This window comes from Prunus mume, linkage group LG3 (assembly GCF_029339155.1).
Source record: "Prunus mume cultivar Tortuosa linkage group LG3, ASM2933915v1, whole genome shotgun sequence".
Classification (NCBI taxonomy): domain Eukaryota; kingdom Viridiplantae; phylum Streptophyta; class Magnoliopsida; order Rosales; family Rosaceae; genus Prunus; species Prunus mume.
In genome coordinates this window covers 6261764-6289217 of record NC_142700.1, presented here as the reverse complement: position 1 = coordinate 6289217, position 27454 = coordinate 6261764, and the positions used below count along the sequence as shown (strand labels likewise).

General features: G+C 38.6%; 1 protein-coding gene and 2 pseudogenes across 1 annotated transcript; all 3 read left to right on the top strand.

The window, feature by feature from the left end:
- Window positions 1–3237: 3237 nt before the first annotated feature.
- Window positions 3238–6208, top strand: LOC103325257 (wall-associated receptor kinase 1-like). Its single transcript, XM_008227410.2, has 3 exons — window positions 3238–4245; window positions 4417–4572; window positions 4820–6208. The coding sequence occupies exons 1-3, from the start codon at window positions 3282–3284 to the stop codon at window positions 5248–5250; spliced, it is 1551 nt and encodes a 516-aa protein (XP_008225632.2). The 5' UTR covers window positions 3238–3281; the 3' UTR covers window positions 5251–6208.
- Window positions 6209–18020: 11812 nt separating this feature from the next.
- On the top strand, window positions 18021–19240 carry LOC103325256 (wall-associated receptor kinase 5 pseudogene; annotated as a pseudogene).
- Window positions 19241–22865: 3625 nt separating this feature from the next.
- On the top strand, window positions 22866–24286 carry LOC148918553 (wall-associated receptor kinase 4 pseudogene; annotated as a pseudogene).
- Window positions 24287–27454: the final 3168 nt, after the last annotated feature.

The window sequence follows — 27454 nt, the reverse complement described above, 5'->3', positions numbered from 1 at the left end:
ACCGTTTAGAAGCGGCTATCGAAGTCGTCACTAAAGATCTAAGGATAATTTGAACAGCCCCATTCCTGTGCCTTTATAGTGTTTTTCTTTACCCAAAACACGTTGATTTGGGTAATCTTGAGTGGTTTCTCTCTGTACAGATTTTACTAAAGCTTATTTTTTGGTTTTATGAAAAGAATGTGCATATATAAAATACTTAGACAGGCTTGATTTCTAATGCCAAATTCCCCCAGCACCCTTTCTCATTTGGGTAAGTTTCACTACAATAGATGTAATAAACACCATTTCCAAAACTACACGGAATAAACACATTGTTGTAAATTAAGCGACAAACAACTACATTGCCACCCATCCAAAGCTTTAGGAATTAAGTACTGTTAAACACCATAACATTTGCTTTGGTTCGGTCAGTGTCTTGCATAAGCTGCTGATTCGGAGTAGAAAGCCTGCTGAAAAACTTCACCATTGAAACGCAAATGTAAGTTCTATGACATTTTCTATATGAAAATAAACTTAAATCACCTTAACCTTTCTTTCAAAATCCACTGGGCAAACCTAGCAAAAGTCCAGGAACAGCTACAAAGGCATTTTAAAAACCTCCCTTCCCCCTTTTGCTAAGGAAAGCCTTTAAAGCAGGAAAACATTTCAGGAAGAAGTTACGAATTTACAAAATTGGACTGCATTCTCTTGATTAAGAGCTAATTATGACTTACCATTGCTTATATGGCGGCCTGATTAGTATGGTTCACACACCCCAACCCACACGAAACCATTTCCACGGCTAAGAGATTTCCAAGTTCTACAGTTTACAAATACTGTAGGGAAGCCAAAAGTAATTTCATGCTTTAGTGCACATGAACAATCAAGACTGAGGTAGCACATGCTTTTCGTTTCAATCATGATGCACAAAGAATTGAATTTGTGCAATGTGAACTTAAGAAGATAAACATGTTGACTTTGATTTGTCCCCCACAATATGCACAAGTAATATCCCTCCCCCTTCTCAACCAATGACACTTAATGCCATGTTCTTCCCCTTTCATGCAACCAGTGGCAACTCTATCTTGGCATAAACTTTCAGATATACAGGTCACCAAGACATGATTAATTTCATGTTTTCCTAAATGACAAAGGCATGTAGATCGAATAACAAAATAATTGAAATACCAATCATCAAACTAAAAGAGCCAAGAGGTCATCCAAAAACTATATTAGGGAATAAGCTTCTTCGTTTCATCAAACATTCTTAAACTCCATTAACATGAGAACAAAATTGAAATTGGGTAATCCAATCTTGAACCAGGGAACTTCAAAAAAGGGCAGAGTTAAGGGTCTATCACCAAATCTTAATTGTTCATAGGGAGCAACGTTCCTCTTCACAGTACTTCAGTGCTAAGTCGTAACCCCTAGCTTCTGTTATCTCTATTTCCATTCAACCAAGAAGATGGCTTTCAAGAAGGTCATTTTCGAAACGTCCAACTTAACTGAAATTGAAACTAACTTCATTGAATTAAAATGCTAAAGATCGAACCATAGGATTGAAGTTTCCACAAAACCCAATTAGCAACGACACAACACAAGTGGAGGCTGGAGCCCATAGAATCTCATACCCACAATATTTAAAACCAAGTTTAAAATATATCAAAAACATACTGAAACTCTATTCAAATGTGAACAAAATTGACAATGGTACTCCAATGTTTAAATAGGGAACTTCCAAAAAGGGAAAAATTAAGGGCCTCTAAAACAAAACTAAATTCATGAACGATAGCATAAAGTGCAGCACAAATACTATCACCCAAAAAAAATTCTGTTCAAAGGGATCAACTTTCCTCTTCACAGTAGTATTTCAGGGCTAATTTATAACCCCTACCTTCTTGTATCCTAATATTGGTCCAGACACAGATGAAATTCCTCCATTAACTAATCATCTAATTAGCTAATTAGATGGTGACTTAGCAATGGGACATATAAATAATTTCAATTTTAATTGAAATTGATATTCAACTTCACTGAATTAAGATGCTCAATATTCAAAATGAGATTTTACCTGAGAGATTAACCGCTGAAACGCGCAGTACCAGAAACCCTCGAACAGGATGCTCGCAATTTTCCCCTTCCAAGTTCTGGAGAGGAATTGATTCAAAAGAATAAAAGAAAAAATCTAATAAAAAGTTGAAAACGGTTTGTTTTGAATAGGAAAAGAATATGTGAGAGAGAAATTGGATTTTCTTTGTTTGGGCCCAAATATCTAGTTGGACTCGGTAACGAGCCCATTATTTGTTTGGTTTTGGACTTTGGGCCCAGCTTTTTGAAATATAGACTCTCTCTCTCTTTGTTTATATTTTGACACTTTTTAATACATACCCAACAAATGTCATCAAATAATAGTTGATCATGATCACTTTTTTCTGTAGGTGTGTTATGATGCCAATGTCACACACTTGTCCCAACAACGTGTTAAGTTGTAACAACATATACAAGGGAGGCAATACTAAAATGGGCTGTTAAGGCTCTCTTGGTTCATAGATTTTGTGATGTCCAGCTATACTCAATTAAATTAGTTAGTCTGATCCAACAGTTAAGATATAAGACCTCACCTAAGTACCATAGATAAAACCCTCACTATAGAATGACTCTTGTTGGCAAACACACATATATGCCACCAAAGCTACGCCACACATATGGTTCAAATGTTTTGTTTTTAATTATCTTTTTCTTTGTCTTTGTTTTGACTTCAGAGTCGTTGGTAGGGTTCTATTTGAAGTCTACCATTTTTTTAATTTTCTAGAAACCAGTAAAGGTTGATAAGTTCTTGGAGGTTTACCGGTCAACCTTTTCCTTCATTTAAACATCACAAAAACTTTTCAGCAATTCTTATTTCTAATTTTAAAAGAAAAAAGAAACCAACTCTAATAAAATTACTTTACTTCACTTCGCCCCCGCCGTCGAGAAATTACCGTCGCCTGTTGACTATTTATCGATTCGGATGTTTTCTTGCATTTATTTATACTAATTCCGACTTAATCAGGTCCACGATTTCTAATTTTCTTGATTATTGCGTGGACTTGGTCATTTATTTGTTTAATGACTTGGTCATTACACGGTACCAGCAATCAAGAAAGAAAAAGACCCATGAAGGAAAAATATTATTTATTTATTTGACCGAGTATTTTACCAATCCGTACACACCAGGAAGACATTTTTTATTTATTTATTAATTCCCTCCCTAAAACATTAAACCAATTCTTAGTACAAGGAAAAATCAAGTGGTGCAAGCCATGGCCTTACTTGGGAGCATGCTTATTATTGTGCAACTCTCTATGGTTGTGCTATTAGGGGCGGCAATATTTACACCAATAGCATCAGCAGCTCAAGCCCTGCTGCCTCAAGCCAAGCCTGGGTGCCCAGAGAAATGCGGTAATCTCACAATCCCCTACCCATTTGGCATAGGTGACGGCTGTTACCTCCGACCCGAATTCAACATCACATGCAACCAAGCCAGCACACACCCAACATACTTGACCAGAAACAACTTGAGCATTACTAACTTCTACTTTGATGAGGCTGAGCTGCAAATAGCACATGATGCAGCCGATAACTGTCATGACGCCCTTGGTAATCCCAGCAACAGCACCAGCAACAACGTATATTACCTGATGCTGCCTCCTCTTTACACCATCTCCGAAACCAAGAACAAATTGTTTGTCATTGGCTGTGAAGCTTTTGCACTTTTGGATTTGCAGATCGCAGACCCTACCTCAGATAAAACAAAATCCACCCAGGGCTACAGTGTGGCGGCATGCGACAATATTTTAACAAGCGACAACAAAGTTCCCGACACTTGCTCCGGCATTGCTTGCACCGAATCTGGCCTCGTTGGTGGATTGGTAGTCTTTGAGATGACCCTGATTTACTATAGCTTTGGGGAGCAGAACAGGAATGTAACGAAATGGTTCTACGAGGAGTACCCGTGCAACTACGCCTTCCTTGTGGAAGACTCCAAGTTTACTTATGCTCCCAATACAAGTTTTCAACAGCTCAGCAACAACAAGCAGCTTCCGGTGGTCATAAACTGGAAAGTTGGGGATGAGCCGTGTGATGTAGTTGAAAAGAGCAATAATTCTTTATGCAAGGGAAATAGCAAGTGTGTGGACTGGTCCATTGTCCATGGTAAGCCTGGTTATATTTGCAATTGCTCGGAGGGCTACCATGGGAATCCATACCTCACAGATGGTTGCCAAGGTACTGATGATGCTTTCTTCTCTTTTTTTTTTTTTATAAATCAAATATTTCATACATCAACATCGCCACAACATATGAAACATCATATTGTGAATCTTGACTATTGATCATTAACTTGATTCTTACCTAATTTTATTGCTTGACATGGGATTATTTTTCTTTCCGTTTCAGATATTGATGAGTGCGAGACTTCAAACCCCTGCGACAATGGAACTTGCCATAATCTAGATGGAAGTTACTATTGTAAATGTAATAGTGGGTACAGAAACCACGACCCCAAGACCTGCATCCCCGGAACAAAGAGCACTGCCCTCAAAATTTCATTGGGTATAATTTCATATTGCTAGCTGCTATTTACATATAATATGTATCGTAATTAACAGGCATACATGTTATACACTTGTTCATAAATAGGTCAACACGTTTGTCTAAGAAAATTACAATAAGCTGCTTTTATTTGACCAGTAATAATATAATTAAAAATAATAATAAAAAATTGAATAATCAATTTCATTGTGATACTAGTCCCACCATGTCATATATATAAAAAGCAAGTTTGACTTGGATTTTGCAGGTGTCTGTCTGAGCTTCTTAGTTTTACTGGTTTTAGTCTTTTGGATATATTGCGGAGTCAAGAGAAGAAAGTTCAAGAAACAACAAGAAAAGTTCTTTAAACAAAATGGGGGCTTACTTTTACGACAACAACTGACTCGATACAATGGATCCATAGAGACAGCCTCAATCTTTTCTGAAGAAGAACTGGAGAAGATGACAGACCATTACGATGAAAAGAGAAAGATTGGTGAAGGAGGATATGGACTAGTTTACAAAGGTACATTGCCTGCAGATAAAAGAGAGGTTGCCATAAAAATGTCCAAAGTCAGTGCCCCAATTACTGACAGCTTGGAGTTTGCTAACGAGGTGATTCTTCTATCTCAAATCAACCATAAAAATGTTGTGAAGCTCCTTGGTTGTTGTTTAGAGACCCAAACACCTTTGGCATAGGCCCTGGCTGCTACCTCCAACCCCAATTCAACATCACTTGCAACCAATCCTCCCAGCACCCAAAAGTACAGTTGTTGACAAGCAATATCATAATCACCAACTTTTCCATTGAGGAGGGTGAGCTCCAAATACTTCAGTACGTTGCCGAAGACTGTTACGACGCTCAGGGCAACCCGACTGGCCGCAACGTCCCCAGGCTGTGGGTGCCTCCTCCCTACACCATCTCTCATACCAAGAACAAGTTCTACGCCCTTGGCTGCGACACTTACTCGTTTTTCAGCGGCTACCGAGAGGACCAGAAGTTCACGACGGGGTGCTTGTCCGTATGTGATAGTCTAGGCAACGCTGTTGACGAGCAGAACACTTGTTCTGGCGTTGGTTGCTGCCAAACTTCCATCCCTGGAGGGCTAAAGAATCAGACGGTCACGTTGAAAAGCTTTAGAAATCACACGGGTATTTGGGACTTCAACCCCTGCAGCTACTCGTTTATTGTGCAAGATGGCCAGTTCGAATTCAATGGTATAAATTTTCAACAGCTCAACAACAGAACCTTGCTTCCGGCGGCTCTTAATTGGGAAATTGGGAATCAGTCATGTGACGCAGCTCAAAAGAGCGAAGGTTTTGCATGCAAGGGAAATAGCAACTGTACTACTGTTGGGTCTGCAGGTTACACTTGCAAGTGCAAGCCAGGTTACCATGGGAATCCATACTGTTAATGTATGGTTTTTACTATTTTCTTTTGGCTTCCCTTGACAACTTTGTAATAGGTTGTGTAATGTAATTTATCAAGCTCAAGTCTAGATTAGGGAAAACTTTTATTGGTGCTCTTCTCTAATCTCTGCTCTATGGTGGCTCAAGCAAGTTGACAAAGGTATTGAGCATTGCATATCATTTCATAAAACAGTCTTCATAAAAAGATGACTAGTCAACCGTTTCTCATATGACTAGTCATCCTTGCCTCCAGCTGGATAACAAACTATTTTGTCCTATTCTTCTTTCTCTCTCTCTGCTGCCAAGTGGGTTTTCTGACCTAACGATTTTGTTGGTCTGTATAGCCCACGATATTTCTCATTTGGCGTTGTCTCTTTTCGGTGGAAGTTTTGGAAAGTTTGGCTTGCCATCTTCGCTTCTTCTTCCACGAGAGAACCATTATTTCATCTATGAGTTTTTCCAATTGATTTCTTTTTGAAAAACTGCATTTGAAACACAAATCTGTATCTAGCTATTTAAATCATTCTATCATTTATATCTAGGTCGGATTCAAGATTGATTTCTTCAAGAGTATGGTTTCTTGAAGAAATTGGTCTTTCTCCTTTGAATCCAAATTGGTTTCGGTTTGTGTTGGAGCTTGCAAGCTAGTGCCATGGGATAAACGAGCTGGAAAAGGAGCTGCCATTGCCATGAAGGACTGAGCTTCAAGCTTTGCTAAGTTGGAGAAGAAGATTGCACAAAGGACGTATTGCTCATATTCCTACATAGACCTAGGTGCTTCTTGAGCTTGGTTGTGTTTCCTTTGTAAGAATCTTTTTCTACTTAGTGGAATGCCTGGTCGGTTGATGACTCCCAGTTTTTCCCAATGGTGGGTTTTTGGGTGAACAAAATCTGTTTTGCATATCTGTAATTTTTCTGGGTTTGTGTTCTTGGTGGTTGACTAGTCATCCGTATTCCCGCTTTTGATGATTACATGATAATGATGATTTCACACACTTTCACCATAGTTGTTGCTAGCACAGGGGATGCCTAGATTGACGGGTCCTTCTGAGTGCCTAGGTTGTCACTAGTAATCTTCTAGGATTGCAGGTACATTGTGGCATGCTCTGTGCATTCTATTGGTTGCGATTGTTTCTTGACTAGTAGTTGACTAGTCATATGTGTATTTGGTCTAGGTTTAAAGTGTGTGAAGCTTGCTGTGTTGTTGTGTCTTGTTTGTGTGATTAAGTTTACCCCTCGTCACCTAAGTACCATTTTCAATTGGTATCAGAGCGTTAGCTCTTAACAAAAATAGAGAGATCCTAGGATTTGTTTTGGTGTTTAAGTGTGCTCACTATGGAAAGGGATAGAGTTGCTAGATCTTGCAACTCCCCTCCCTATTTTGACGGCAATAACTATGCTGCATGGAGAGAAAAATTTGAGATATTCCTTGATGCTCTTGATGAGTATGCAAGTGGGTATCTCACAAAAGAGTGGGTTGCTCCAGTCAAGACTGTTGAGGGTGAGCTTGTGTCCAAGCCTAGGTCAGAATGGACTGAAGCTAAGGTGTTTGCTGCATATTCGAACAAGAAGGCCAGAAATGCCTTAGTTACAGCTTTGTCTAGCACACAATTTGCACATATACAACACATCCCTAATGCTAAACAAGCTTGGGATAAACTAAGGGTAGTTCATGAAGGGGATGACCAAGTTAGAACCCTAAAACTTCAGATGGTGCTTGCACAATTTGAAGAACTTAGGATGTCTGAATCTGAGTCTATTTCTGAGTTCTATGGAAGAGTTGAGATGATCACAAATGAAGCCATGAGTCTAGGTCAACCCATTGAAGAGCTTCTTGTTGTTCAGAAAATTCTTCGTGTTCTACCATCTAGGTTTAGAGCAAAGAAAACCGCAATCATGGAGGTCCAAAATTTAAATGAAATTAAGCTTGGCAAGCTTGTAGGAAAATTGAAAACCTATGAGATGGAATTGAATATGGAAGAAAATGACTCCAAAAAATCAAAAAATGTTGCACTTCAAGGAGTGCATGTTTCCTCTCCGAAAGGTGGTGATAAATCCTCAGGTTTTGAGGATGAGATGGCCTTGTTTGTCAAAAAATTTAGGAGAATTCTTAAGGATAAGGGAAAGTTTGCTAGAGAGGGCAGCTCTGGTAGTGAGAAAATTTTAGACCATCAACTGATCGGTTTAATGAGAGGAATAAGGATGTCAAACCTTTCACGAAAGATTTTAGAAAATCATGTCAAGTGCTTCACATGTGGAGGCATTGGACACTATGCTGCTGACTGTGCAAACAATCAGAAAAAATACTCCAAAGGAAAGGACAAGGCCATGAAAGTGAGCTGGAGTGAGAGTGAAAGTGAAGGCTCTCAAGATGATTCATCTTCCTCTGATGATGATGACCAACATGTTGCCTTTGTTGCCTCTGTACAGCCCATGTCTGATGAATCTGATTCGAGTCGATGACCTGTCATACGAGTCATTAGGAAGAAAATATGATTGTTTGTTTAAAGAGACCCTGTCCTTGAAAGAAGAGAGCCTCAAACTTGAGGCAAATAAACAAGATCTTCAACATGAAATTCTCATCTTAAAAGAAACCAAAAAGGAGTTGAGTGACAAATTTGAGTCTCTAGAAAAAGAAATTGATGCTCTTATGTCAATTAAGAGTAACCTCGAGAACCAAGTTAATGTGCTCAAGGAAAGTAACATTGGTTTCCAGAACTCAAACAAACAGCTCCTAGGTGAATTGAATGAAGCAAATAGGAAGATTATATCTATGACCATTAGTGCATCAAAAATTGACAAAATGTTGAATATGGGAAAACTTCATGGGGACAAAGGTGGTCTTGGATTTAATCACTTTGGTTCTAGTTTGTCTAGTTCTACCACTAAGTTTGTCAAATCAGAAAATCCAATCACGATTCCTCTTGATGTTCAGCAGGTTGTCAAGAAACCTAAGTTTGTTCCAACTTGTCACAGGTGTGGGTTGACTGGTCATATTCGACCAGTCTGTCATATGTATAGCAAAGATAAGACCAGAAAATTGTCTCAAAAATCTAAAAGGAATCCCAGATCTTTGCAAGATCAAGTTGATCATTTGCTAAATGAGGTCACTAAGATAGCCAAACTTGTCTCCCTCAAAATGAGTTCTCCTATTGTGCCTAAGTCTACTTGGATTGCAAGAGGTCATACCAAATCTCTTGTTGTGCTAAATGCTTTTGCTGCTTCAAATATCAACTTTTGGTATTTTGATAGTGGTTGTTCCAAACATATGTCTGGAGATAAAAATGTTTTCTCATCTCTCCGCCCCTTTGATGGAGCAATGTGACTTTTGGTGGAGGTCATAGATCTCAAGTTGTTGGAAAAGGTACTGTTTGTATTCCTGGTTTGCCCGAGCTTAAGAATGTTAGATTTGTTGAGGGTCTCACATCCAATCTCATTAGTGTGAGTCAGCTGTGTGATGATGGAATAGTAGAAGTCAGATTCTCCAAGCATGGCTGCAAAATCATTGGAAAAGGTGGAAATGAGATTGTGAGCGTGGCAAGGTCTAGGGACAATTGCTTCTGCATTGATGGTGTCAACGATGCAAAAGAAATTGTTTGCAACAAGGTTGTAAATGAAACAAGTATTTTGTGGCATCAAAGGCTTAGACATGTTAATTTTAGAGACTTGCATAAATTGTCCAAGAGAGAGCTAGTAAGTGGCTTACCAAAGCTGGAAAAATCTGATGAGCATGTTTGTGAAGGATGTCAATTAGGCAAACAAGTCAGAGTGTCACACAAAAATGTCAAACATATTCAAACAAATGTAATTCTAGAACTTGTTCACATGGACCTTGTTGGTCCTATTCAAACCGTGTCCCTTGGTGGAAAGAAATATATTCTTGTCATGGTGGATGATTTCTCTAGGTTTACTTGGGTCTCATTTCTACGTGAGAAATCTGAAACTTTTCAAAAGTTTAAGTATGTTTGTCATCTTTTGCAAAAAGAGAAGATGACCAGTCATCTGCATCTTGTTAGAATTAGAATAGACCATGGCTCAATTCGAGAATTCTCGCTGAAATTTTGCGAAGAGATGGGAATTAAACATGAGTTCTCTGCACCTATTACACCTCAGCAAAATGGTGTTGTGGAGAGAAAGAATAGAGTGCTTGTAGAGATGGCAAGGGTGATGCTAAATAGCAAAAATCTTGCTAAACACTTTTGGGCTGAAGCTGTCAATACAGCTTGTTACATCTCAAACAGGGTATTTGTGAGGTCTGGTACCAAACAAACTCCCTATGAGATTTGGAAAGGAAAGAAGCCTAATGTGTCATATTTTAAGGTCTTTGGTAGCACATGCTATATTTTGAGAGATAGGGAGCATCTTGCTAAGTTTGATTCTAAGTGTGATAAGGGAATCTTTCTAGGGTATTCCACTTCTAGCCGAGCCTATAGAGTGTACAATTGTAGGTCCAGAACCATCATTGAATCCATAAATGTCACTATTGATGATTTTGCTGCCTCTATAGAGATGGCATTAGATGAGGATGGTCTTTTTCCTCCTCCTCCACTTGAGCAAGAATCTCCAGTGTCTGGATCTTGTGGTTGACCTGTCACAACCTTTGAAAATTCGGTCCCTGACTGACTCAACCCCTTCAACTTCTAGTTCCATCTCCTCCGCCCAGCTGCCTCTCACGATCATAGTTCTCTCACTCCATCCGAGAGTGTCATTATTGGCCCTCTTAATCAAGGAGTGAGAACTAGGAAACAACTTGCTCAAGAAATTAGCCATGTGTGTTATGTTTCCAAGGAAGAGCCTAGAAATGTGAAAGAAGCCTTGCACCATGGTGAATGGTTTCTTGCAATGCAGGAAGAATTAAATCAATTTGTGAGAAATGATGTTTGGTACTTTGTTCCAAGACCAGTCCACACAAATGTCATAGGCACTAAGTGGATTTTCAAGAATAAAACCGATGAACAAGGTAATGTGGTGAGAAATAAGGCTAGATTGGTTGCTCAAGGATACACTCAAATGGAAGGCATTGACTTTGATGAAACTTTTGCCCCTGTTGCACGATTAGAATCAGTTAGATTGCTTCTTGCCATTGCTTGTCATTTGAAATTTAAACTTTACCAAATGGATGTCAAAACTGCCTTCTTGAATGGTGTCCTAAATGAAGAGGTCTATGTTGAGCAGCCAAAGGGTTTTGAAGATCCACATCATCTAAATGATGTGTTTCGGTTAAAAAAGGCCCTCTATGGTTTGAAACAAGCTCCTAGAGCATGGTATGAGAGGTTATCCTCTCATCTTCTAGGAAATAGGTATGTTCGAGGGTCCGTTGATAAAACATTGTTTGTGAAAAGGTTTAAAAAGGATGTCTTGATTGCTCAAGTGTATGTTGATGATATTGTGGTTGGTTCTACATCTGATTTGCATGTTCAAGATTTTATTCATGTCATGACTAGTGAATTTGAAATGAGTCTTGTCGGTGAGCTTAATTATTTCTTAGGTCTCCAAATTAAACAGAGCCATGATGGGATCTTTGTATCCCAATCTAAATATGCAAAAAATCTTGTGACAAAATTTGGGTTGGAAGGAGCCAAATCTGCAAGAACTCCAATGAGCACTAGTGCTAAGAGTCATAGAGACTTGCATGGCAAAAGTGTGGATCAAACTCTCTATAGAAGCATGATAGGAAGTCTTCTCTACTTGACTGCTAGTAGACCTGACATTTCTTTTAGTATTGGTATATGTGCTCGGTTTCAAAGTGACCCAAAAGAGTCTCACTTGTTTGCTGTTAAGAGAATTATAAAATATGTGAGTGGGACTAGTGAGTTTGGGTTGTGGTATACCTATGACACTTGTGTCAATCTTGTTGGGTATAGTGATGCCGATTGCAAGGTGTGTAGTGATGATAGGAAAAGCACTTCCGGGGTTTTTATGTAGGCAACAATCTTGTTGCTTGGCATTGCAAAAACAAAATTTGTCTCTTATCCACTCAAGTAGAGTATGTTGTCACTGGAGTTGTTGTACTCAACTCCTTTGGATGCGACAAATGTTGGAAGACTATGGTCTTGCTCAATCATGTTTTCTAATCTATTGTGACAACATGAGTGCCATAGATATTTCAAAAAATCATGTTCAACACTCTAGGACTAAGCATATTGACATTCGGCACTATTTTATTAGAGATCTTGTGGAAGACAAAATTTTATCTTTGGAATTTGTTCCCTCTGAAAAACAGCTAGCAGATATACTCACCAAGGCCTTGGACTTTCAGAAACATGGTACACTGAGGCAATCCATTGGCCTTTGTTCCATTGATTGATTAGCTAGTCTTCTCCTTGTCTTCAGCACACTCCAAACAGTTGACTAGTCATCTTGCTTGTCCGCTGCCTAGTCCAATGTGTCATCTCATATCACTCATCTCCCTGTGTGCATGCCGAATGTTTTTGTGCTTTGTTTGACTTGTGCATAATCCTTTTTCTTGTTTTTGAGCTGTTAGTTGAGACCAAAATCTTGCTATCTTGTCCTCTTGGTGAGCCATGTATCTCGGCTTCATTTTGGACTGTTCTTGTTATTCTCTCTTAGCTGGTCTCACTCTCTTAGCCAATCTATTTCAAATTTATAAAATAAAAAATCAAAAAAAAAAATCAAAAGAAAAAAAAAAAAAAGGGAAGTGTGACCAATGTAGTCACGGCTCTAGGAAGGTATAAGGTGTTTTGATTGAAGAATCTAGAGCAAAGAGCCGTAAAATTGGGCCATTCAAAGCACTTATGTTCGGGATGTGCAAGTACCACAAAATCAATCATCAAATATTTTGTCCATAGAAAGTGCTTATTTTTTGTCGTGAGCCCATACTATGATCATGTCTTAAGAATGCAAAGTGCATGTATGTGTCTCCAAGAGAGATTAGATATCATCTCTTGTGTCCCTTGGCTCTAAACCTCCTTCTTTCCTAAATATGCCTTGTCTCTGAGCATGAATTGCATCTCATTGCGTGTCTCTCAGAGTTGATTGTCTATGTACACTGCATATGTTTTTAAACTATTCCTCTTTTTCATCTCTTTTCTTCATGTGTTGAAGACTTGGTTTAGATTATTGTGCTAATGCCTCCTTGGTCACTTGATATATGTGCTGGTTCATGCTTATAATTTAAAAATAATCAAATAAAAAAAGAACCAAAATCATGTCTTTCACAGGGTCGATATTATTTGGTGTTTGTCATAATGCTGGTTTAGTTGCCTAGTCATCTATGCTTATGGTTGCCTAGTCATCTGGATGGTTTGCCTTGCTGTTCTTTCTCATATTGCCTTAGTTGACTGGTCATCATATTGTGGTTGACTAGTCATCATACTTGTGATTGACTAGTCATCCGCCCGCTCGCGCAAATTTTGCCTCGCTGACTAGTCATCTTGCTTGTGGTTGACTAGCCATCCGATTTGTTCCCTAACCGACGCGCTCTTTTTCATTTTTCGCTTTGGCTGTTATTTTTTCCACTTTTGGTTCCGAAAGGTTCTTTTTTTAGGTCGTCGCTTGCGCTTTTTCCTTTTAGGTCTTTTATTTTCCTCTTCTTCGCCGCTTTTTGCCTCTTATCTCTCTCTCTCGTTCGCTGGCCCTCGACTTCGCTCCATTTCATTTATTTTTCTCTCTCTCTCTTTGTTCGCCCTTCGTCCCCTTCTTCCATTTGTTTTTCTCTTCCAAATTTCTTCCCGCTACGACCATGTCTTCCTCCAAGCCTCTCCACACTTACCACCGTCGCCTTCCAAATCAAAATCCATCGACATGGATTTCAACCACATTCCTAGGTTCCTCAACCCGCTTCTTCTTCCTCTGCCTCTGAGATTTCTTCTTTTGTGTCCTCTGAGGCTGCCTCCTTCTTTGATAAGGTTGTCTCAAAGAGGAAATTCATTCCTGAGAGGACTTATCAATTTGATGTTGTTCCCTATGGCTCAGAGTCCGCAAATCAGATTTTGGAGCACTACCACCTCAAGCCCTAAATTCTCTCTCTCGTAAGTTTAACATCCCTGTTGTTCAAGAGTTTTACTCTAATCTTTCCTGCTGACCCTAAGGGGTCAAAATATCAGATTTTGTTAGGTCAGCACCCATTACTCTCAAACCATCTATTATCAATCGGGTCTTAGGTTTTCGATCATGCCTGTTTTGATTTTTGCAAAATTTGCTCTTGCTTCAATACTCGCTGATCTTTTAAATCCATGGCATACATTGATCAATCTTGCTTTGACTCTAAAGGTCCCCTTAAGTCTTACCTGCCCTTTTATAAATTTTTGTGAATTTTATCCATAATGTTCTCCCACTGGGAACAATTTAATCCCACTTTGCGCTCGCCAACTCATGATATCCATGGTGAATCATGATAAAATTCCCTTGGTGATATCTATATAATTCCATTCTGGGAAAACCATTGGTCATGGTACCAAGCACAAGGGACTTGTGTTCTGTCTGATTCAAATCTTTGTGAGAAAAAAATGGGTGGCATTTCTGATTCTGATCACGGCATCCCCCATTGCTTCCTATGGCAAGGCCTCTCACGCTCTTAGCCGAGAGTTTCGTGACCTTTCTCACTTCAGGTCGCCTTCTCCGAGAATGCCTCTCTGAGCTCACTGGCCCAAGGAGGAGTATATTCAACATCTTTGAGCCTCATTCCATCCACTCGATTCCGCACTCGCTGGCCGTCATTGCCGCTGCAGCATCTCAACCGCTTCTCACACGATGAGGACTCCTGATGACTCGTGATTCCGTGGTCTTTGATCTTTAGCTTGGTGTTGCTCTTGGTCAGGTCCTAGATAGGAAGATTACGTCTAGATAGGTTGTGCATTTTGAAAAGGGGAGGTGTTTTGTAATCTCATTGTGAGTAGTCTGTGCATTTTGCTAGGAGGGTTTGTTTTTGTAAACACATTGTGGGTAGTTTCAGCATTGTGATAGGGGGAGTTGTTCTGTCCTATTTTGAACAACTGATATTTGACTAGTCATAACTCTATGGTCTGTACTGTTTTTAAACTATTGTTGGTTGACTAGTCATCCATCTATGAACATGTTCTGTTATCCTTGTTCCTATATGCCTATCACTTTGTGGTTAATCCCTTTTATCTTATGTTTCTATCTCTCTGCCTTTTTGCACTTTCCTTATCAACAAGGGGGAGAACACTCTCAACCCCACATTGCATATTGTTTTTAATTTCTGTGATAATATGCTTGTTTTTGTGCTGGGAAGATTGGTTGTTCTTGCAGGTACCTTCACTACATCATCTCCTTAGTCTCGGTTTTGGGTTGAGTGTCCTTAGAGAGTGTGTTGTCAAGGAAAGCCAAAAAGGGGGAGATTGTTAATGTATGGTTTTTACTATTTTCTTTTGGCTTCCCTTGACAACTTTGTAATAGGTTGTGTAATGTAATTTATCAAGCTCAAGTCTAGATTAGGGAAAACTTTTATTGGTGCTCTTCTCTAATCTCTGCTCTATGGTGGCTCAAGCAAGTTGACAAAGGTATTGAGCATTGATATCATTTCATAAAACATAAAAGATGACTAGTCAACCGCTTTATATGACTAGTCATCCTTGCCTCCACCGATAACAAACTGCTTTGTCCTATTCTTCTTCTTCTCTCTCTCACGCCAAGTGGGTTTTTCGACCTAACGATTTTGTTGGTCCAGATAGCCCACGATATTTCTATTTGGCGCTTGTCTTTTCGGTGGAAGTTTTGGAAAGTTTGGCTTCACATCTTCTTCTTCCACGAGAGAACCATTATTTCATCTATGAGTTTTTCCAATTGATTTCTTTTGGAAAAACTGCATTTGAAACACAAATCTGCATCTAGCTATTTAAATCATTCTATCATTTATATCTAGGTCGGATTCAAGATTGATTTCTTCAAGAGTATGGTTTCTTGAAGAAATTGGTCTTTCTCCTTTGAATCCAAATTGGTTTCGGTTTGTGTTGGAGCTTGCAAGCTAGTGCCATGGGATGAACGAGCTGGAGAAGGAGCTGCCATTGCCATGAAGGACTGAGCTTCAAGCTTTGCTAAGTTGGAGAAGAAGATTGCACAAAGGAGGTATTGCTCATATTCCTAAATAGACCTAGGTGCTTCTTGAGCTTGGTTGTGTTTCCTTTGTAAGAATCTTTTTCTACTTAGTGGAATGCCTGGTCGGTTGATGACTCCCAGTTTTTCCCAATGGTGGGTTTCTGGGTGAACAAAATCTGTTTTGCATATCCTGAATTTTTCTGGGTTTGTGTTCTGGTGGTTGACTAGTCATCTGTATCTGCTGTTTGATGATTACATGATAATGATGATTTCACACACTTTCACCATAGTTGTTGCTAGCACAGGGGATGCCTAGATTGACAGGTCCTTCTGAGTGCCTAGGTTGTCACTAGTAATCTTCTAGGATTGCAGGTACATTATGGCATGCTCTGTGCATTCTATTGGTTGCGATTGTTTCTTGACTAGTAGTTGACTAGTCATATGTGTATTTGGTTTAGGTTTAAAGTGTGTGAAGCTTGCTGTGTTGTTGTGTCTTGTTTGTGTGATTAAGATTACCCCTCGTCACCTAAGTACCATTTTCACATACCACCCAGATGGTTGCCAAGGTATTTGAGTTTGACAATATCCTAGTCTCACAACACGAGAAAAATTAGTATACTGCAATAAACATATGTTTGTGCATGTGCTAGTTAACTATTGTTGCTCAAAATTGGGGATTCTTCTTAATTGATACGTGATATATATCTATATATGTGTTTTTCCTATTTCTTCCAGATACTGATGAGTGCGCTTTGAATCGACTTTTGTAACAATGGAAAGTGCAAAAATCTACCTGGAAATTACTCTTGCTCATGTAATAGTGGCTACAAAAACCAGGACGCAATTACATGCATCAAATCTGCAATTTCATTGAAAATTACGTTGGGTATGTATAACCAGCTAGCTATTTTAGATATAAGCATGCATCCTATATATTTTATAGCAAATTAATTCAACACGTTGGCCATACAAAACATACAACACACAAACAGTATATGCTATGCATGGTAAATTATTGAGATATTTAGTGATATACCCATTCTTACCCCTAATATTATAGATAAACCCTCCATCATTGAATTTCTATAAACAAACCCAAAAAAAACCCCCAAAAATGACAGCTGGCCTTATTGAATTTAATATTGATTATTAAATTACTTTAATGCCCTATTGAGTGTTTTGGGTATTTTTATGAGATTTGAAGGCTTGTTTTAAGAAATTTATTGTAGTTTTGTAATTTATAAGAAGTTAAAGCCTCTTTGTTATGTTGTAAATGAGTTTTGAGTGTGTTTATAAAGTTCATTTCATATGGGGTATTTTTATAATTTGGGCCCCCATATTGGGTATATTAGTGAATCTCCCTAAATTATTCATGATTCTGAAACAAAATAGCAGGGAAACAAATTTTATTACGAGGAAAAAAAAAAGAGGTACCTATGGAGAGTTTATTACAAAATAGTTGGCATTACTTTCAAAGTTAACAAATAGTTGGCTGATATATTATTAATCTAGTTTATTAAATATGAGTTGATGAATGAAGAGTTATTAGAAGATTTGTTAATACCCTATATATTTCTGTTTTTAATTAGAAATATAGTTTTGACACCTGACCCAGGATACTATAAAAATAGCATAAATAATTAAAGGTAGTCACTTTTGATCCGTGTAGTTTGACACTTCAAACATTTTTGACCATATAGTTTCAATTTGGTCAATTTTGCCATTGTAGTTTCGTAACTGTAACAATTTAAGAACAATCCTCAAATTTGGCCATTTTACCATTTTTTACCCTGAATGGATGACAGAAATTAGAATAATTTGATGGAAATTAGAATTTTCCTCAAATTGCTACAATTATAAAACTACAATGGAAAAATTGATGGAATTTAAACTACATGGTCAACAGTGGTTGAAGTGCAAAATTACGGGAACCAAAAGTGACTTTTGGTAATAATTAAATTACGAATATCAGCTTTGACTATGATTTTTAATTTCTGCAGGTATTCCTTTGAGCATCTTGGTTTTAGTGGTTGCGAGTTTTTGTATGTATCAGGAAATGAAGAACAGAAAGTTCAACAAACTCAAACAAAAATACTTTGAAGATAATGGTGGCTTATTTTTAAAGCAAGAACTGGCCAGTTATGCTGGATCTGTTCGGACAGCAGCCAGAATTTTTACTGAAGAAGAACTTAAAAGGCCACAAACAATTATCATGTAAGGAAAATTGGTGAAGGAGGCTGGAACTGTTTACAAAGGAATACTGTCAAATGAAGTGGTTGCCATAAAGAAGTCCAAAGTTAGTGCCCCAATTACCGAGAGTAAGCAATTTGTTAACGAGGTGATTGTTCTTTCTCAAATCCACCATAAAAATGTTGTGAGACTGCTAGGTTGTTGTTTGGAGACCCAAACACCAATATTGGTTTACGAGTTCATCGCCCATGGCACTCTTTATGAGCACATTCATAGGAAAAACAACAAAGGAACATCACCCTTTCATTGCCACATGATTGAAGATAGCATCAGATACAGCAGAGGCACTAGCTTACTTGCACTACTCCACTTCTACCCCGATCATACACCGAGATGTGAAAGCAACAAATATACTATTAGACGAAAACTACACGGCAAAAGTATCCGATTTTGGAGCTTCACGATTGGTTCCTGATCAAGATGAAGACAAACTATCAACTTTTGTGCAAGGGACAGTCGGATACTTAGACCCTGAATATCTTCAGTCAAACATACTAACAGAAAAGAGTGACGTCTATAGTTTCGGAGTTGTCCTAGTGGAGCTACCACAAGCCAAAGGCTCTTTCTGTTTTGAAAAGCCTGAGGAAGAGAGAAACCTAGCAAAGTCTTTGTTTCTTGTTGACCTGGATCGCTTGGGTCAAATTCTTGATGATGAAATAGTGGAGGGACACTTTGAGAGAGTCACAAAAGGGCTGATCTGGCAAAAGATGCTTAAGGCAAGAGGGGAAGAAAGGCTGTCCATGAAAGAAGTAGCTGCAGAGCCTGATGGATTAGTGCCAACTATGGAACTGTATCCAAGTGGAGGAAAGCCTAGTTTCTCGAACTCAGAAAGATACCGACTACTTGCTTGGGTCACCTGTTTCAAGCTCTTCCTTTGTGGATATCAGAGGTGAGGGTGATGCTGGTAGTTATAGTAGTATTTTAATCAGTGCAGATTATGAGAGGAGCATGCAAAATCAAATCCAGATGGTAACGCCTTATGGAGATGGGCGATAATCAGTTGAATTCTTGTTCCTGGTAATGTTCCCTCATAAAATAGAACTTCTTGTTCTTGAGCTTGCTGAAATAAGAGAACAAAAAGAAGAAAATAAAATTCATCAATCTTGAACTTTGTTTGTTCCTGGTGTATTGTTGTTCCTCGTTTGTTTCCCACTAATTTTATCATCAATCTTGAATTTACAATTTGATATATCAAGTGCAAGCTTATCATATTAAGCTTTATGATCTCTCCACCAAAAACAAGAAAATAAAATTCATTCTTCTTTACATTTTTCATAAATCCTAGATGGCATTTTCGCACTAAATTTTAAATTTGAAACAGAGCAATGTTGTTGGCTGGCATTACCCATATGCTTCTTGAATTTGTTCTTCTTTGCGAGTGTTCTAAAAAATTGTAGCGTATTGGTTTTCTAGAGTAAGTGGGTAAGATGAAAATGGAGACAGGGTATCACTGCCACAAAGACTGGAACATTATTGGATCAGACAAATTTGTAGAGGAAGACCATAATTACCCCTAATCCATGACTTAGAGCCACCCCATACCAGTCTTTACTGCGCAAGAACTTACAAGTGCCACAAACAATAGATTGACTTGCTGCTAATGATGTATGTTTAGGAAATCTAAACCAATATTAGTTTGTTTCAGTTCGAGCCAGTGCCTCAGGAAATAAATCTATGTTAATATCTTGTACCGTGGGTTGTAAAGTTATATGGTCCGTCCTTGTATCCATTGTAGATTTTCGTGCATAATACTACATTTGTCATGTTCCAAGTTTTTTGTGCTTTTTAAGTGCGAGTAATTATAGTGTACCTAGTATGAGAGTATGTCCAAGTTTTGTGTGCTTTAAGTGCGAGTAATTATAAGTGAATATTTATTGATATTATATCTTAAAAGTGGGAAATATTAACCATATCGCCCATCCATATTATAACACGTGGACGAATTACAGCAACCTTGCTATGCAGTAAAGCGTACATACATGTGGGTTTTTGGCAAGTCATTAGACACAAACAAGTTTAAACACTTAAATCAATCTCAACCACATGATTTCATGGAAATTGATCCAACGACTAAGCACTTCATTCCTCAAATGATGACACTGAATCTCTCAAACGTCCCCATCATCGACTTGACGCTAGCTCTTCAATCACTCATGTAGATTTTATTTATTTTTTTCAAGCGGCCATAGAGATAAGACTTCCCATATATAGGGCTCACCTCAATTAAAAATGTGGTTAGTAAAGTGGTACACGATTGTTTTTATATATGCTCAGATATTTAATTTTGCAAAAATAATGCATCCAACTAAAAAAGTTGGACCCAATTAATGATGTTCTTGGAATATTGATACAAAATAAATTAGGTGTTAAAAAGATATTTAATTTTGCAAAAATAATGCTTCCAACTAACTCAACCAAAAAAGTTGCATCCAATTAATGATGTTCTTGAATTATTTATACAAAATAATTTAGGTGTTAAAAAATATTTAATATCTGAATGTGATCTATTACGACAAAGACTTAACGTCACAATCATTGTGATTATTTAAAAGGTGTAACATATCCCTGATCCAATTTAATCGATTTAATCAAATTTAATTCTATTGTGAAATTTCAATTTTGCCCTTAGGAGTAGGGGTACTTTGGTCACTTAAAAAAAAACATTTATTGTATGAAATTTTGTAATGGTGTAAGTTTGTATTAGCTTATGTGAAGACCTAGTTTAAAGTTCACATAGGGCCCTAAGTTATAACAACATATACAAAGTAGGCGATACTAAAATGGGCTGTTAAAGCTCTCTTGGTTCTTAGATTATGTGATGTCCGGCTATGCTCAATTAAATTAGTTAATCTGATTTAACGATTAAGATATAATACCTACTTAAGTACCATAGACAAGGCCCTCACCATAGAATCACTGATTCACTCTTGTTGGGAAACACACATACATGCCATCAAAGCCACGCCACGTATATGGCCCAAATGTTTTGTTTTTAATTATCTTTTTCTTTGTCATTGTTTTGACTTCAGAGTCGTTGGTAGGGTTTGATTTGAAGAAGGGTTAGAGAAATGACTTTTTTTGTTTGTCGAAAAGTCACCATTCCAACTGTTGCTGTTGCTGGATTTGATTATTGCGTGGACTTGGTCATTTATTTGTTTAATGACTTGGTCATTACACGGTACCAGCAATCAAGAAAGAAAAAGACCCATGAAGGAAAAATATTATTTATTTATTAATTCCTTCCCTAAAACATTAAACCAATTCTTAGTACAAGGAAAAATCATGGTGCAACCCCATGGCCTTACTTGGGAGCATGCTTATTATTGTGCAACTCTCTATGGTTGTGCTATTAGGGGCGGCCATATTTACACCAATAGCATCAGCAGCTCAAGCCCTGCTGCCTCAAGCCAAGCCTGGGTGCCCAGAGAAATGCGGTAATCTCACAACCTACCCATTTGGCATAGGTGACGGCTGTTACCTCCGACCCGAATTCAACATCACATGCAACCAAGCCAGCACACACCCAACATACTTGACCAGAAACAACTTGAGCATTACTAACTTCTACTTTGATGAGGCTGAGCTGCAAATAGCACATGATGCAGCCGATAGCTGTCATGACGCCTTTGGTAATCCCAGCAACAGCACCAGCAACAACGTATATTACCTGATGCTGCCTCCTCTTTACACCATCTCCGAAACCAAGAACAAATTGTTTGTCATTGGCTGTGAAGCTTTTGCACTTTTGGATTTGCAGATCGCAGACCCTATCTCAGATAAAACAAAATCCACCCAGGGCTACAGTGTGGCGGCATGCGACAATATTTTAACAAGCGACAACAAAGTTCCCGACACTTGCTCCGGCATTGCTTGCACCGAATCTGGCCTCGGTGGATTGGTAGTCTTTGAGATGACCTGATTTACTATAGCTTTGGGGAGCAGAACAGGAATGTAACGAAATGGTTCTACGAGGAGTACCAGTAACTACGCCTTCCTTGTGGAAGACTCCAAGTTTACTTATGCTCCCAATACAAGTTTTCAACAGCTCAGCAACAACAAGCAGCTTCCGGTGGTCATAAACTGGAAAGTTGGGGATGAGCCGTGTGATGTAGTGAAAAGACAACAATTCTTTATGCAGGGAAATAGCAAGTGTGTGGACTGGTCCATTGTCCATGGTAAGCCTGGTTATATTTGCAATTGCTCGGAGGGCTACCAAGGAATCCATACCACAGATGGCTGCCAAGGTACTGATGATGCTTTCTTCTTCTTTTTTTTAAAAATCAAATATTTCATACATCAACATCGCCACAACATATGAAACATCATATTGTGAATCTTGACTATTGATCATTAACTTGATTCTTACCTAATTTTATTGCTTGACATGGGATTATTTTTCTTTCCGTTCAGATATTGATGAGTGCGAGACTTCAAACCCTGCGACAATGGAACTTGCCATAATCTAGATGGAAGTTACTATTGTAAATGTAATAGTGGGTACAGAAACCACGACTCCAAGACTTGCATACCCGGAACAAAGAACACTGCCTCAAAATTTCATTGGGTATGCTAGTTAATTTCATATTGCCAGCTGCTATATAGAATATGTATTGTATTAACAGGCATACATGCATGTTATACACTTGTTCATAAATAGGTCAACACGTTTGTCTAAGAAAATAACAATAAGCTGCTTTTATTTGACCAGTAATAATATAATTTTAAAAAAAATTGAATAATCAATTTCATTGTGATCATAGTCCCACCATGTCATCTATAAAAAGCAAGTTTGACTTGGATTTTGCAGGTGTCTGTCTGAGCTTCTTAGTTTTACTGGTTTTAGTCTTTTGGATATATTACGGAGTCAAGAGAAGAAAGTTCAAGAAACAACAAGAAAAGTTCTTTAAACAAAATGGGGGCTTACTTTTACGACAACAACTGACTCGATACAATGGATCCATAGAGACAGCCTCAATCTTTTCTGAAGAAGAACTGAAGAAGATGACAGACCATTACGATGAAAAGAGAAAGATTGGTGAAGGAGGGTATGGACTAGTTTACAAAGGTATATTGCCTGCAGATAAAAGAGAGGTTGCCATAAAAATGTCCAAAGTCAGTGCCCCAATTACTGACAGCTTGGAGTTTGCTAACGAGGTGATTCTTCTATCTCAAATCAACCATAAAAATGTTGTGAAGCTCCTTGGTTGTTGTTTAGAGACCCAAACACCTATTCTCGTTTACGAGTTCATCTCCAATGGCACTCTTTATGATCACCTTCATGGAAAAGACGGAAAAGAAAAAACTCGTTGAATCACGCGGTTGAAGATAGCATCAGGTACTGCAGAAGCTCTCTCGTACTTGCATCACTCCATTTCAAATCCAATAATACACCGAGATGTGAAAGCAATGAATATACTACTGGACAAGAATTATGTGGCTAAAGTAGCAGACTTTGGGGCTTCACGGTTGGTTCTGGAAGATCAAAATCAACTAGCAACTTTGGTGCAAGGGACGCTTGGTTACTTGGACCCTGAATATCTTCAGTCACACATTCTAACAGATAAGAGTGATGTTTATAGCTTTGGAGTTGTCCTAGCGGAGCTACTCACAGGCAAAAAGGCACTAATCAAGAAAAAAATGAGGCAGAAAACCTGGCAAACGTCTTTGTTAGCGCAATGAAAGAGGCTGCTGCTGAAATTTTGATGCTGACTTAGTTAAGGAGGAACATAATTTCGAGACAATCGTAGAAAAAGTTGCCAATCTGGCAAACAAATGTTTAGCGTTAAGAGGTGAAGAAAGGCCTCCCATGAATGAAGTAGCCGTGGAGCTCCTGGGATTAGTGCAAATTATGGGAAAGAATACGGCTGGGGAAAAGGCTGATGATATCCAACGGTCTTCCAAAGATTCCGACCACTTGCTCGGGTCACCTGCTGCTAATTATTATAATTACGTTTTGGATGTTAGAGGTGAAGTTGGTGATAGTGATTCAATTGCAAACTGCACGCAAGACGACCAAAGCCAAATGGTGAAGCCTTTACGATCATGGTCGTTGATTTGAATTTCAGTTTGTTACATTTGATGAGTGCCTCGTAAAATAAAATGTGCAATGCAAGCAATACTTCTGTAATTGGCTGGTTTGTAATCAAAATGTCCAAGTTATATATAACGTTGATTTCTAACACTTCCCGTAATCATCGTAATTTCTTTATAATTATTATTCTTTTTCTTCTTCCAAAGTTATCATCAATTTAAAAAGTGATATATATGATTTGGGACATGCATTCATGGTGGCCGTGCTTGATGAAAAGGCGATAGAATTTTTTAATTTTTCAACTATTTTTATTAATTTTTTTGGAATAGTTATACTTAAATGTTTTTCTAAACAATAAAAATCTTGCTTCTTACTTGATGCTAGCCAAAAAGCCGAGAAAGGTATAGAGGTGATTTTGGCCCTGGAAAATGATCAAGACACCCATTCCACCTGATCAGGAAGAAGCAACGACTCTCTTGAGGAAGAAGCAACGACTCTCTTGAGCCAGCTAGCTAGCACATGATATCATATGGATAGCTACACAATCAATGCGTAAATTTTCCACGGCATGTGGCCATAGACTGATTGATTCAAATATGGGGCCAAATATCTAGTTGGACTCTATAACGAGCCCATTATTTGTTTGGGCCTAAATATCTAGTTGGACTCCTTATCACTACAACATTTTAGTTTTGTGCGACGTAAGTAGTCTTGGCCAGCAAAGAGGATTTTAGTCGCATATAATTGCGCGCGACGTATTTCGCAGCATAGTCCGTCGCGCAGTTCGTGAAGAAAGGTTTTGCGCGACGATATATAAGAGTCGCCGCGCAAAACAATGCGACGATAACAACTTCGTAAAAACGCTCGAAGACTCCAAATGTCCGTCGTGACAAATCTTTGCGCGACTAAAGGTTGGTCGTCCCAACAACAATGCGCTGGACGGAGGCTTCGCCGCCGAGATACATGAACTTTGCTACTGAAACAAGATTCACACGCGAATTAGTCTTTGCAAGACGAAGAGTCGTCACAAGATACAAATTTCGCAGACGACGAGACAATTCTGTCACAAGATACGATTTCGCGTGACCAAATAATTCGTCGCGCATACACATTTTGCGCAACGAAACTCTTTGTCGCACATGATTAAAATATATTTGTCAACGGGTTTTGTTTAAATGATTTTGCGCGACGATTTACGTTTCGTCGCGCAAAAGTAATATATATTATATATAAAAAAATATTATTATTTGTTTTTTAATTTTGTAAAAAAATAATTTTGGTTTTTTTTAATAATTGTTTATGCCTCTAGCCTCTCTGATTGATTCAAATATGGGCCCCGCTCTAAACTGAAGGCTCATTTATTCTTATTTTTATTTACTAAGAACATCTGTGACTTCAATCCACGATGGATAGAACTCAAAACTAATTTGTTGAGTTGGGCTGGAAAAAATTACATTAAGAGACACAATCTAACCAAATAAAGATTATTTTCTAAATATCATAGCACACAAGGAGACTATAAATACATATAGCCACACAAGACATTCAAGATCATTTTAAAACCCGACAAAAATCCCCTCTTTCTCTTTCTCTCTCTCTCTCTCTCTCTGTATTGTCGCCACTCCCTGTCTCCTCTCTCCCACACGGCTAAGTACCACCACACATGACTCCAATCATCCGGCTCTCCCCATGAGATAAATTCCATCCATTTTAATTATTTCCACATCTTTTTTCAAAGATTCCTTCCTGGTCAAAAAGTAAACTTTAAACCTAATAAAATATTCTGGGGGCAAACGGTCTTTTATCATGTTTCATTTATAATTAAACATTTATTTAGGATCGGGTCATTACATGTCAACTCAGTTATTCGTGATCTTGGGGAAGTATTCGAACTCAAGGATATGGGTCAACTCAAATATTTTCGGGGTCTTGAGATTCACTATTAGGCTAATGGCAATATGTTTGTCAATCAGCCTAAGTATGCTAAGGATTTAATCAAGAAGGCTGCCATGGATACGTGTAAACCCTGTAGCACACCCTTCAAACCTCATCAACAAGCTTTAACAACTGATAGTCTCGCTCTTAGTGATCCTACATTGTATCGTAGTATTGTTGGGCCCCTACAATATTTAACCCTCACTTATCCAGACATAGCCTTCGCAGTCAATACCGTCTGTCAATTCATGCATAATCTCATTGATGTTCATTTTGGTTTTGTCAAAAGAATTCTTCGGTATCTGTAAGGCACTGCATGGGATCACTTTCTCTTGGCACTATGCTTTCCAACTATTGCGATGCCGATGGGCAAAGCGACCCAAACACTCGCCGATCTACCACCGTTATGCAGTTTTTCCACAATCCAATCTCTGGGCTTCTAAAAGCAAGCTTCACTTCAAGCTCCACAGAGGCCGAATATCGAGCTTCTTGACAGACCTCTGCCCCGATTTCCTGTAACCCGAGATTTAACTCGTGGAGACCCCTGCATCACACCTGCCGAAGTTCACTCCTTAAATCTATGTCCTCGCTACTCGAGAGGACTATGGCATTTAGACTTTCGGCCAAAATTCGCACTTCCTATAAATTGAACATTTCAAAATTTCCACTGCATAAAACGATTTTATAACCCAACAAAGCATGCACAATAAAATCTCATGCACTTATTTAAAATGGCTCTGCCTTCAAATGCTTCTAGCAGAACCGCTCACAAAGTTCTTAAATAACTTAATGCATCAAACATGCATATAACAACTTCAAAATCTACTCACGCGCACCTTCACTCACTTAGTCCCCAGGACAAGCCTCAATTCAACCAAGTTTTGGAACCAACAAAGAGGTCCAAACCAATCCCAATAAGACCACCATGGGGTCTAACTGTGGCTGCACTCTAGTAACTTCAAAGCCGCCTACGCATCTTACTAAGGGATCAAGCCACACGAGCTTTTCGGATCTATCCTGGCTCCTAATATCAAATAAACCATTACAGCCATACCCATTTCATATATTCTAATATTTATTCAACACAACACAATATCACCTCATACGACGCGGACGTACCCGGCCCTCAGATAGCCTGCCAACACGCCGGCTTAATCCAAAGACGCTGCGACCTCACCACCGGGCCCTACATATCTTACCCGCCACACAATCAACCATATCTCCTCATACGCCGACGCACCCGCCACGTGATGGGGTCTG

Bases quoted from the DNA above. Each gene is read 5' to 3' on its own strand.
- LOC103325257 (XM_008227410.2), top strand. From the start codon at position 3,282: ATGGCCTTACTTGGGAGCATGCTTATTATTGTGCAACTCTCTATGGTT. The intron at 4,246-4,416 runs GTACTGATGATG...TTTCCGTTTCAG, and splicing joins CCTCACAGATGGTTGCCAAG to ATATTGATGAGTGCGAGACT. The intron at 4,573-4,819 runs GTATAATTTCAT...TGGATTTTGCAG, and splicing joins TGCCCTCAAAATTTCATTGG to GTGTCTGTCTGAGCTTCTTA.